The 13,045-nt window shown below is 36.9% G+C and overlaps 1 protein-coding gene across 3 annotated transcripts in view; it reads right to left on the bottom strand.

Moving 5' to 3' along the window:
- The window catches only part of LOC101417557 (zinc finger protein 568-like), a 72,263-nt gene that overhangs the window by 52,183 nt on the left and 7,035 nt on the right, over positions 1-13,045 (bottom strand). For 2 of the 3 annotated variants that reach the window (XR_011646429.1, XM_058279331.2), the window contains exon 2: positions 2,682-2,735. Coding sequence is in view for 2 of the 3 variants with exons in the window: in XM_058279331.2 (XP_058135314.1) it covers positions 2,682-2,696 (15 nt within the window). In the remaining variant the exon portion in view is untranslated. Of the gene's footprint in view, positions 1-2,681; positions 2,736-5,394; positions 5,447-13,045 lie in introns of those variants that run through there. The other variant, XM_071209559.1, reaches the window with a different exon arrangement.

Here is a 13,045-nt window from a genome sequence, read left to right as displayed (position 1 = left end):
GATTCCGGAGACTGTAGATTCTGGAGGAGAAGGCAGGGGCGTTGGGAGAGATCGGCTCCTATTTTATTTCACCATGTGGTGAATGAAGCTGGAAGATTCACATTAACAGATCCTAAAACTTATTACAAAGCCACAGTAATCAAAATATCCTGGTACTGGCACAAGGGCAGTTATACAGACCAACAGAATTGAACTGAGAGCTTAGAAATCAACCCTCACATTAATAGCCAGCTGATTTTTGACAAGGGGGCAAAGACTATTCTATTCGGAAAGAATAGTCTCTTCAACAAATGGTGCTGGGAAAATGTTTTCCTTACGTTTTCTTTTAGGAAAGCATCTTCAGGGACTTGTTAGTCAATGATTTCTTAGACTTTACATCCAAAGCACATGCAACAAAAGAAAAAAATAAATAAATGGGATCTCATCAAAATCAAACTTTTGTTCCTCAAGGGCTTTTTCATGAAAGTTAACATGACAACTGACACAATGGTAGAAAAATTTGGAAACCACATATACAATAAAGGATTAATTTCCAGAATATGTAAAGAAATCCTTCAACTTAACAACAAAAAGACAAACGGCCCAATTGAAAAATGGTCAAAAGACTGGAATAGTATCTCTCCAAATCAGATATACAAATTACCAGAAAGCCCATGAAAAGATGACCAATATCATTAGCTATCTGAGAAATGCAAATCAAACCACCAATGAGAAAGAGACCATTTCACAACCATTAGAATGGCTGCTATTTAAAAAATGAAAACAAGGGTTGGAGAGGATGAGGAAAAATCTGATGGTAATGTAAAATGTGAAGTGTAGAACTACCATATGATCCAGAAATCACAATACTCAGTATATATCCTAAAAATTGAAAGCAGGGACTCAAACAGGAATTTGCACACTGATGCCCATGGCAGAATTATTCACAATTGCCAAAAGATGGAAGCAACCCAAGTGTCCATAAATTGATGAGTCAATAAATAAAATGTGGTATATATACACAAATGGAATATTATTCAGCTGTACAAAGGAATGAAGTCCTGATCCATGAGACAACATGAATGAACCTTGAAGAAATCATGTTGAGTGAAATTAAACAGACACAAAAAGACAAATATTGTATTATCTCACTATTTTCACACAATGAGAATAAGAAAGCTCATAGAATCAGAATCTAAAAAAGGGGTTAACCTTTTTTGTTCCACAGACCCCTTTGCCAGTCAGGTGAAAACCACAGACCCCTTACTAAGTCCTCACTATACTGTATTATTTAACAAATATATCAGACATGCACTAACATGTTCCCACAAGAACACTGGTTTTTGTGTTTTTTTTCAATTTCATTTCAAGCACATATACCCCTTGTTAAGAACCTCTGATACAGAATATAGGTTACCAAAGGACGGGTTGGGAATAAGGAATGGGAAGTTAAGGCTTAAAATGTATAGCGTTCCTATTTGGAATGATGGAACTGTTTTGGTAATGGAAGTGGTGATAGTAGCACAACATTGTAACAGCATTGAAATATATCTGAACACAATTAGAAGGGGAAATGTTAGATTGCATATATGATAAAAGAATAAATTTTTAAAAAATTCACTGAATTATATTACATAATGAGCCCTAAGTTAAATTATGGGCTTTAATTAATAGTACAATTACGAGAGTATGCTATCATCAATTTTAACAAATGTTCCACATTAATGCAAGGTGTTGGTGCTGGGGTGGGACGTGGGAATCCTCTATTTTATGCATCATTGTTCTGTAAACCCACAACTTCTCTAATAAAGAAAAGTAATGATATAAAAAGTAAAAGGAAGAAAGAACTATTTAATATATTTGAATATGGGATGAGGAAGAAAGAAGACATTTCTTTGAGCAACGGTACACCTCATTTTCTGAGGCCAGAATAAATACTGCGAGAACTACGGACCACAACTTCAAAATGCTGCCAAAGCATTCTACTTGGCACCCATGAAAATCTTATTTTTTTCTGAGAATCTGATAGGCTTTGTCATCAGATAGTGCAAACTCTGTAATGAATTAAGTTTATTTGAACTTTTTGTCCTAATGTTTTTTTATGTAAATCATATTCAAAGCTCAATTCTAAATGAACTTATTTCTGCATATTCTAATTCCAATTTTCCCCTGGTCTTAATCATTTATAATTTTTCCTGGCAAATTTTTATCTCTTTAGAATTTTTCATTTTATTGTTGGAATCTACTTTATCTGCACTGCAGAATAAGATAGTAAAATAAATACATCAGAAAGCGGATTTGGCTCACCTGATAGTGTCCGTCCACCACATGGGAGGTCCAGGGTTCAAACCCAGGGTCTCATGACCTGTGTGGTGAGCTGGCCCATGCACAATGCTGATGCGTGCAAGGAGTGCCGTGCCACGCAGGAGTGTCCCCCGTGTAGGGAAGCCCCATGTGCACAAAAAAAGTACAGCCTGCCCAGGAGTGGCGCCTCACACATGGAGAGCTGACGCAGCAAGTTGGGGCAACAAAGAGAGACACAGATTCCCAGTGCCGCTGACAAAGAATACAAGCAGACACAGAAGAACACACAGCAAATGGACATAGAGAGCAGACAACTGCAGGGGGTGGAGGGGGAGAGAGAAATAATAATAAAAAATAAATTTTTAAAAAACCACACAAATATATCATTTAGAACTCACGTATGATTTGGTCATTTCTCCTTCCTGGGATAGTAGAGTTCTGAGATGGCCAACCTGGGAGATGGGTAAAAAAATAAAAGTAAAAACATGAGAAATCCAATGCTTAGTAGCTCTAGAAAAGCCAGACTAGAAATAGCCAAGCAGATAGTCAACAATCTGGTGGGGGAACAATCTTAAGATCCATCAAAAAGTAAGAATAACCACACTAACTGGAGGCACTAAAGGATGTAAGCATGAGTGACAAGATCACGAAGATCCTGTTAGGCTTCAACATGGACTTATTATTTATTAAATCAAAAGGATAATTCAAAGAAATTTCCTTAACATAATTATTTATACTTCTGTTTTTGTTTTTTTTTCTCTGACTCTATCTACCTACCTACCTATCTAAACATTCTCAGTCATAGAAAAGTTGCAAGAATAGTACGAAGAACTTTTCCCTCCTGAACCATTTGAGAGTAAATTCCTGACTTAATGCCACATTACCCCTGAATATGCTAACATGCATTTCCCACAAACAAGAACAATCCCTATATAACCATAATACAATTACCAAGATCAAGAAATTAACATTGACATATGTATTCATCAGACCCCATTCGAGTTTCACCAATGATCCCATAATGTCTTCTGCAGTAAAGAATATAGTTCAGAAGCAAAAGTCAAAATCACTGCATTTAGATACCATTTCTCTTTCATCACCTTTTCATGAACAGTTTTTCAGACTTACCCTGACTTTTAAAACCTTGGTACTTTTTATGATTACAAGCCGTTCCTTGGAGAATATCCCTCCAATTTGTTTTTCTCTAATGTTTCTTCATAATCTGGTTATGTTTTTTTTCGAAGAAATATCACAGAAGTGGTGTTGCATTCTTCTTAGGGAATATCAAGAGTCACATGATGAAATCTTATCTTATTACTGGTGACAATCACTTTGATCACCTGGTGTCTGCCAGGCTTATCCACTATAAAATTACTCTTTCCCCTTAGAAATTAATTAAGATTTTATGGGGAGGTACTCTGTGAATATGTGAACATTCTAATGTAAACATTAAACTTCCAATTTATTAATTTATATCAATATGGACTTGTAATTTACTATTTCAAAAGTTTTTACTATTTTTTATGTTTTATGCTCAGTTAGTCCCAGATTTCGCAAGTAGGAGCTCCTTCCATCTGGTTTCCATGTCCTTTTGACAGGTCCCTAACATTGTTTAGGTACTTCCTTACTTTCTTGCACAAGATATTCTAGCTCACCTACTATCTGGACTGCCCCACAACTGCAATCAGTAATTTTCCTCAGGGAGTCCTAGTTCCTATTAGCAGAAGGAATGGTATTTAGAGGCCAAGATTACTAGTGTGTTTATGGCTATTGTAATGTTGCTATTCCCAGGCTCTCTCAGTACACAATATATATATATATATATATATATATATATATATATGCACACACACATAAATTGCATGCACACATTTACGTCTATATTCATCTTTTTTCTATGCATATATAATAAAAACTGAGTTCACACTAATACCCACTATTCAAATATATGTAACCACAGAGTTCATTCCAGTTTTCTCCCTTCTTATATGTGTAACTCCCTTCTCTGAGAGGAGAAATTTTGGTTCCATTATCCTTAAATGTGCATGTGTGTGCACGCACACATGTATGCATGCAATATATTGGATCAGTCCTCTTGGATACAACTAAATCCCATTGCAACCACTATACTCTCACTGGATATAGACCTCCTCACCGTGCACAGGCTCCAGCAGTGTTTAAGGCTACCGAGGCTTCACAGGCACATATGCCTACCTTTCTCAGCCTCACCTAATGTTGTCAGGGTTGAAGTGTTAGGAAGGGGGGGGGGAACAGAAAAATGGAAGAGGGGGAAAGACATGGATATTTTTAATTTATATATGAAGGTGCCCCATGAAATTTTTCTAATTTATTATTCCCTTAATGCTGAAATTTCACTTTTAAGAGTTTATCATCAGTAAATAATTATAGACAACAAAGATTCAAGGATGTTCTCTGTAGTACTATTTTAAGAGTAGAAAATAGGAAGGAATCAAAATAGGGTAGATAATAACAGTAGCAGATAAGATAATAAGACAATATTTTGAAAGTGGAATGCAGAGGACAAATTAATGGTTCCTGAATTAATCAGCAGCCATCTGGCCCTATAAGATAATATTTGCCAACAACTGTCATATATAATGGTGAAATAACATTGAATGCTTTCCCCCCAATTTTTGGAACCAGGCAAGGAATGTCAGCTTTCAACATTTCTATTCAACATTATACTGCAAGCCCTAGCCAGTATAGTAAGCCAAGGAAAAGAAACAAAATTGTCACTATTTTAATGTGACATAATTGTTTGCACAGAAAATCTTAAGTTATATATATATATATTACTAGAACTAAAAATTGAATTCAGAAAAGTTGCAGGATACAAGGTCAATGTATAAAAATCAAGGATATTTTTATAAACAGGTAATGAAAATTGGAAAAGAAGTCCACATCTGAATTCCCAGAATCTGTCGATATGTTTCCTTATGGCAAAACAGACTTTTGGATGTGATAAAGGGTGCTAAAATTGGGAGAACTGGATTATTTAGGTGGTTCCCACAGTCACATGAGCCCTAAAAAGCACAGAACCTTTCCCAGCTGGGTCAGAAAGAGATGCAATGTGAAAAGGACTCAACTCACCATTGTTGATGTTGAAGATGAGGAAAGGGGCCATAAGCCACGGAATGTGGTAGCCTCTGGAACAAGGGAATAGTCCTCAGTTTACAGCCAGCAAAAAAATGAGCCCCAAACCCAAAAGAGCAGGAAATGGATTTTCCCCTAGAACCTCCAAAAAAAGAACTCAACCCTAATGACACCTTGATTTTCAGCCAGTGTGACTCATACCTACAGAACTGTAGGATAGTAAAGTTTGTGTTGTTTCAAGTCACTAAGTTTGTTGTAATTTGTTAGGGCAGCAAGAGAAAACATTTTCAACCAAGAAGCCAGAGACTTCTACTGGGGTATTTTCAACAAATTGTTTAGAATAACTTGATATCCATATGGAAAAAAGGGAACTTCTACCTCTATTTTACACCATGAAATAAAATTAATTCAGGATAAATTTTAGACATAATATAAGTTGTCCTGCAGGACATTATATATCATACCATAACCCACTGAATGGACTGGGAGAGAGTGTAAACTACAATTAAACTATAATCCATGTGGTGTAGCAGTACTCCAAAATGTATTCATCAATGCAATGAATGTGCCACACTGACGAAAGAGCTTGTTGATATGGGAGGAGTGTGTGTGGGAGTGGGGAGTGGGGTATATGGGAAGCTCTTTTATTTTTTAATGTAACATTTGTGTGATCTATGTATCTTTAAAAAAAAAAGACAATAAAAAATTTGCTAAAAAAAAAAAAAAGCCGAAACTATAAAGCTTCTTTAAAAATCTATAGGAAAATATCTAAATACATTCCCAACATGGCAGTAGACAACAATTTCTTAGGTTATAGGAAAGCAATAACTACTTTTTAAAAATTGAAAAAATAAACTTCATGAAAATTAAAAATTTTGAACTTCCACAACTCAACAACTTAAAAAATAAGCAAATTTAAATTGGGCAGAAAATTTGAGAAGACATTCCACAAAGGAAGTCAAATAATCAAAAAGGACATGGAAAAATGGCCAACCTCATTAGTCACTAGGGTACAGCAAATTAAAAACTACAATGAGATAATACATGACATCAGGGAGATATATATCCAGAATGACAATACCAATTGCTGGAGAAGATGTAGGGAACCTCTATTTCTCATTTGGTATTGATAGGAACATAAAAATGGTACAACTATTTTGGTAAAGTTCTGCCAGTTTCTTATAAAACTGAATATACACTATATGTTATGTCCAAACAGTCCCACTCCTAGGTTTTTAAGCAAAAGAAATGAAAATATGTATATATAAAACTTAAGTACATAAAAGAACATGTACAGGAATATTTAGAGCAGCTTTATTCATAATAGCCCAAAACCTGGAAATAGCCCAGGAGTCAAACAACAGGAAAAAAGATAAACAGTGATACAGTCATACAACAGAATATAACTCTGCTTATGTATTAAGATACATCACAAATACAAACACACACCACAGCATGAACAAATCTCTTATCATTGTCCTGAGTGAAAGATGCATTACACAAAAGAACACATACTTTATAATACCATTTACATGAAGTTCTAGAATAGAGAAAATTAATCTACGGCAGGAAAATACAAGAACAGTTGTTGCTACTAGATATGGGGGTGGGGATTGCCAGTTAGGAACATGAAGGAACTTTCTGGGCAGACGGTATTTTTCTATATTTTCATAGCATTTTGCTTTGTACAAGTGTATGCATTTGTCAAAATTCTTCAAACAGTAAATTTAAGACTATTGTACGTCACTGTATTTGTATTTATTTATTTACTTATTTTTTCATCCAAGCCATAACCACTTTTTTTTTTAAAGATTTATTTATTTCTCTCCCCTTCCCCGCCCCCCCCCCCCCACTGACCGCCCCAGTTGTCTGTTCTCTGTGTCTATTCGCTGCATGTTCTTCTTTGTCAGCTTCCATTGTTGTCAGCGGCACGGGAATCTGTGTTTCTTTATTTTTGTTGCATCATCTTGTGTCAGCTCTCCGTGTGTACGGCGCCATTCCTGGGCAGGCTGCACTTTCTTTCGCGCTGGGTGGCTCTCCTTAACGGGCCGCACTCCTTGCGCGTGGGGCTCCCCTATGCGAGGGACACCCCTGCGTGGCAGGGCACTCCTTGCGCGCATCAGCACTGCGCATGGGCCAGCTCCACACGGGTCAAGGAGGCCCGGGGTTTGAACCGCGGACCTCCCATGTGGTAGACAGACACCCTATCCATGGGCCAAGTCCGCTTCCCATTGTATTTAAATTTTACCTAAAAAACTTTGAAAAATAGGGAGTTTTTAGACAGATAAAGTCTGAGAGAGTTTTTCAATAACAGACCCTCACTAAACAAGACTGTTGATGGTTGTACCTCAAGCAGGAGGAAAGTGATATAAGAAAGGATGAGCAAAGGAAGTAGAAAACTGATGGGTAATTAAATACTCAGTTCACAAAACAAGTATGAGAATATCTATATGTGTGTGCATACATTTTTAGTGCTTATGCTTAGTGCTGAATATTTAACAAAACATACTTAAATATTAAAACTCTAAATTAACATTATTTCCTGCCCAGCAATATAATGATGTTGGAATACTTTCATCACTTCTGTTGACTTATACGTTACAATATGTTTTAGTTTTACGCGTGTGTGTGTGTCTGTGGACACACATATATAGTTATATGAATAGTACGTACAGTTACATACATAGAGTTATTTAAGTATGTATGTGCTATATATGATGAGTAAACTCATGAAAGTAAACTCTAAGGAAGCGGATGTGGCTCAACTGATACAGCGTCAACTGAAACAGCGTCAACTGATACAGCATCTGCCTACCATATGGAGGGTCCAGGGTTCAAACCCAGGGCTCCTACCCATGTAATGAGCTGGCCCACGCACAGTGCTGCCACATACAAGGAATGCTGTGCCACATAGGGGTGTCCCTTGCATAGGGGAGCCCCATGCACAATGAGTGTACACCCTGCAAGGAGAGTTGCCCTGTGTGAAAAAAGTCCAGCCCCACCCAGGATTTGGCACTGCACACATGGAGAGCTGACACAGCAAGGTGACGCAACAAAAAGAGATGCAGATTTCCAGTGCTGCCAAGAATGCAAGCGGACACAGAAGAATACACAGCGAATGGACACAAGAGAGTAGACAACCAGTGGGGAAGGGGAGAGAAATAAATAAAATAAATCTTTAAAAAAAAGAAGTAAACTAGAATATAGGTTACTAAGAAATAGAATATGAGTTGAGAATGGGAGCTGGTAGCATTATTAATAAAAGTCTGGAAATTGAATAGAGTTGATAGTAAAACATTATAGTGAGCAGAACACTGTTGATTATAAATGTGACTGTAGCTGAAAGGGGTAGCCTGTCAACTGAAAAGAAACTAGAGAATAATCTAGGGAATGTACAATACACAGAGTTTCTATATATACACAGTAAACCCAAAGAAAGTAAAAGAAAGTAAAAATATAACAGCAAATATAAAGGAAATAAAAAAGATTATATAGTAGAAAGAACTAATAAAGTCCCAAATATGTCCTTATGATTCTGTATACCAGAAATATTATAAAACTATGTTAATTAAAAGCATGGTAATAGTGAAGAGAATAATAAATTAACCAATGGAATTAGGTAAAGAGCTTCCAAAAATCCCATAAATATATGCGAATCTGATTTATAACAACTTGCACTGCCAATAAGCAGGTAATGATGGCCTTTTCATCTATTGGGATAACTGATGTATTTGCTCACATACGCCTGCATGTATACCCACCCCCACATATGAAAAGGATTTCTCCTTTCCCTTACAGAAAGAGATGAATTCTAAGGGATTTAAAAAAGAAGTTGTGAAAGACAAAACTATAAACCTTTTAGAAGATAATATAAGAGACTGAATTTATGATCTTGGAATAGAGAAGGAATTCTTGGAAAAAACTAAACAAAACATATACTCAAAAATTTATAAATGTACAAGCTATAAGAAACATTTGATAAATATGACATAAAAGCAGATTATCTCAATCTATTAGATTTATATATATGTCAAAATAAAACATTAACCCTATTAAAATTTTAAGAAGTATACATCATATTTATTAGAAATTTTAAAAGTTCATTTCTGGGAGGATTGAGGGAAGATGGTGGAGTAGGGAGTTACAAGACTCAATTCTTCACCAAAACAACTAACAGGCAGGAAATATCTGAAACAACTGTTTTGAAATTCTGGAGGCCAAAAGAACAATGTACAGCATCCAGGGAAGAGCAGGAGGATGAGGATGATAAATTACAGTAAAGAAGAGGAAATTGCTTTCTCTGAGCAGCAGCTACCAGTACCCATCCCCTACTCTTCAAGAAGGCCACCAAGGAATCCAGTCCCTGGCTGGTGACAGAAAGGAACATAAAACTCCTCTTCCCCAAGATCAGGGGTGGGCATGGCCAATCATTGATCATCAGCATTTTTTTTTTTAATTAACAACTTTATTTCAAATTCACAAAAAAAAAAAAAAACAGAAAAAGGAGCTTGACAACTTATGGGAACATTACTCCTAAAAAGTTCTTTCTCAGGAACCTTCATCTCATCTAAAAGTGACAAAAGTTCGTCAATGGCCTTTGATTAAAGATTCAGATTGCTGGGGTGCCAGCTCTGAGGGAGGCCATTGTTTCAACTAGTCCCGAACAAGGCAGCAGCAGCCATTGTTTCAAACTTCCCTGGACAGGGGCAGTGGTGGTGGGGACTTAGGGATGCTGTGATTCCCAGGGTTATAGGGGGCAGGAAGTTGAAGGGATGGATTTATTGGGCAGACCAGGAAGGCTCAGATTTGGGGAGCCAATGGAGAGCTCTCAGAACCTTTCCGATTCCCACCCCAGGACATTTTGAAGCTGGTCTGTATCCCCTTCAAGGGTCCCCGGTCCTGTTTCTGCTGGGAAATACTGACTTGGGTATGCCTTACCTACCAGAATTTGCTCTCCAGGCAAAAGCAACTTCAGACAATGAAATGAGTATAAGAAAATACAGAAGGGAATAATTTGGGACAAAGGCCAGCCAGCATCGAACACCAGGAAGGTGTTTTGTCTCCCGGAAAACGAGATAGATAATCAAACTCATGTAAATAAGGAAACACAAAAACAACTAACAAGCAAAATCCCAACATAAGACACAGGCTCAGAAGGATGGGGCAAAACTTGCCCACTACCTTCACCTTGGGCAGACCTTCCTGATAGGAGGGCTAAAGCTCAAGAATATTTGTCCTATCACTAGCTGGTTACAAAATCAAGAAACATATCTCAGGCAATAAATTCCAGAGTTATCATTTTAAAATATTAAAAGATAAGCATGTAAAAAAAGATTACAAGATAAACAAAGAGACAGGAAATGATGGCCCATCCAAAGGAAAAGGATAAAAATCCACAAAAGACCAAGTAAGATGAGAATGTGGACATACCAAACAAAGCCTTTTAAAAAGTCATCTTAAAAAACGGTCAAGAAGATGAAGGAAAATACAGAGAAAGAATTAAAGGATATCAGCAAAGAGTAAAGAGAAAGGAATTTTAAAATGAAGCCAAAGAGAACTGCTGGAGTTGAAGACCACAATAGCTGAAATGAAAAATTCCCAGGAGAGTTTCAAGAGCAGACTGGAGCAGGCAGAAGAAAAAATCAGTGAAATAGGAGACAAGACAATTGAAATTAATCAGAATAATGAGCAGAAAGAAATAAGAATTATTAAAAGAGAAAATAGCCTAAAACACCTCTGGGATATCATTAAGCATACCAATATACACATTGTGGGAGTTTGAGAAGGAGAAGAGAGAAAAGGGCAGAAGGAACGTTAAAAAAACAGACAGAACTTTCCAAATTTAGCAAAAGAAGTGAATATGCATATCCAAAAAGCCTGGAGAATACCAAACAGGATAAATATGAAGAAAAATACACTCCACTATATATTGATAGCACTAGTGAATGAAAAGGAGAAGGACAAATTTTTAAAAGCCTCGAGAAAAGCAATGCATTTCGTACAAAGGAATGCCAATTAGGTTGAGTGCTGATTTCTCATTAGAAACCATGGAGGCAAGGAGGCAGCAGGTCGAAATACTTAAAGGGCTGAAAGGAAACAACTGCCAGCCAAGAATTTTATGTCCAGCGAGTCTTTAAAAAATGAGGTAAAAAAAAAAAAAAAGAGTGAGATTAAAACATTCTCAGTTAAAAGCTGAGGAAGTTCGTTCACCACTAGGTCTCCACCACCAATAATGTTAAAGGGAGTTCTTTAGATTGAAAGGAAAAGACATGGGACAGTGGTTCAAAGCAGCATAAGAAATAAAGACCTGTGGTAAAGTAACCACTTGGGAAAATTGAAATGCCAGTAAAATTGTACTGGTTGGCATGTAACTCCACTTCTACTTCCTCCAGTTGCTAAAATGGAAAAGCATAAAAAGTAATGAAAAATCTAAGGTTTTGGACAAATGCACAACAATGTAAGTGGTAACAAATAGAAAAAGAATAGGTGGAGTGATGGAGGGGTAGAGAAAAGTATTTATGCATGTTATTGAAGTTAAGCTGATATCAAACCAAGTGTGGCAGTTTGAGATGATTTATGAACCCCCAAAAGAGAGATAATGTTTGTAAACTATTCTGTTCCTCTGGGTGAGATACCCTTTGATTGTATTAGATTCAGCTAAGATATCTTTGATTAAATTATGTTAAGATTAGGCTTTGATTCTACCCTGTCAGCAGGGCATGACTGGTTTGAGTCCCTGCCCCTTTGGTGGGCTGATATAAATGGACACTCTCTCAAGAAGACACATAGAAGAGGAGAGAACTCGGTCATTTCAGTCTTGCCATGTGACAGAAAGGAGAAGGCCCAAACAGCTAAAGCCCTGGGAAGAGAGATGAACCCTATGCCAGCCCACAGCTGAGATGAGAAGAAGCTGGGCCCACAGAGCCACAGAAGAGAAGGAAGGAGAGACCAGGCAGAAATTGTCTGCCATCTTGCTTCAACATGTAGCAATAGACTTTGGTGAGAAAGCAGCTTTGAGTTGTACTCTTCAGGGCCTTATAACTAAGCTTTTACCTCAAATAAATACCCTTTATAAAAGCCAACAGATTCTGGTACTTTGCATCAGCACCCCTTTGGCTGACTAATACACCAAGTATCACTGTTACTTATTTAGGATGTTAAATTTTAACTCCAAGGTAACCACAAGGAAAATAGATGAAAACTATATCCAGATAGAAATGGGAATGTACCCATACCAAGGCATGACATTAAGACCTCAATCAACATAAAAGTAAGAATTAATAGAAGAACTGAAGGACAAAAAAGGTATAGACTCACAAGGCTAAATAAATAGCAAAATGACAGAAGTCCCGTATTATCAGTAGTGACTTTAAATATAAATGGATTAAACTCTCCAATCAAAAGGCAGAAATTAGCAGAATGGATTAAAAAAGCATGACACTGCTGAGAAGGCCTCCTGATGCTTAGTGTATGTAGGTTTGACTATAAAAGTATAGAAATGTACGGAGCTGGTGGTAACATAGTGAGTAGGAGCTGGTTTATAAATGGGGTTGTAGCTGAAAAGGGTAGTATAGGGATGTAAATGTCATTTGAAAGAAAGCTAGAGGATATTCTAGGGACTGAATAACACAGTGAACCCACAGATGGA

The sequence above is a fragment of the Dasypus novemcinctus genome, chromosome 18, assembly GCF_030445035.2.
Source record: "Dasypus novemcinctus isolate mDasNov1 chromosome 18, mDasNov1.1.hap2, whole genome shotgun sequence".
NCBI lineage: Eukaryota > Metazoa > Chordata > Mammalia > Cingulata > Dasypodidae > Dasypus > Dasypus novemcinctus.
This window is presented reverse-complemented; position numbering and strand designations above follow the sequence as displayed.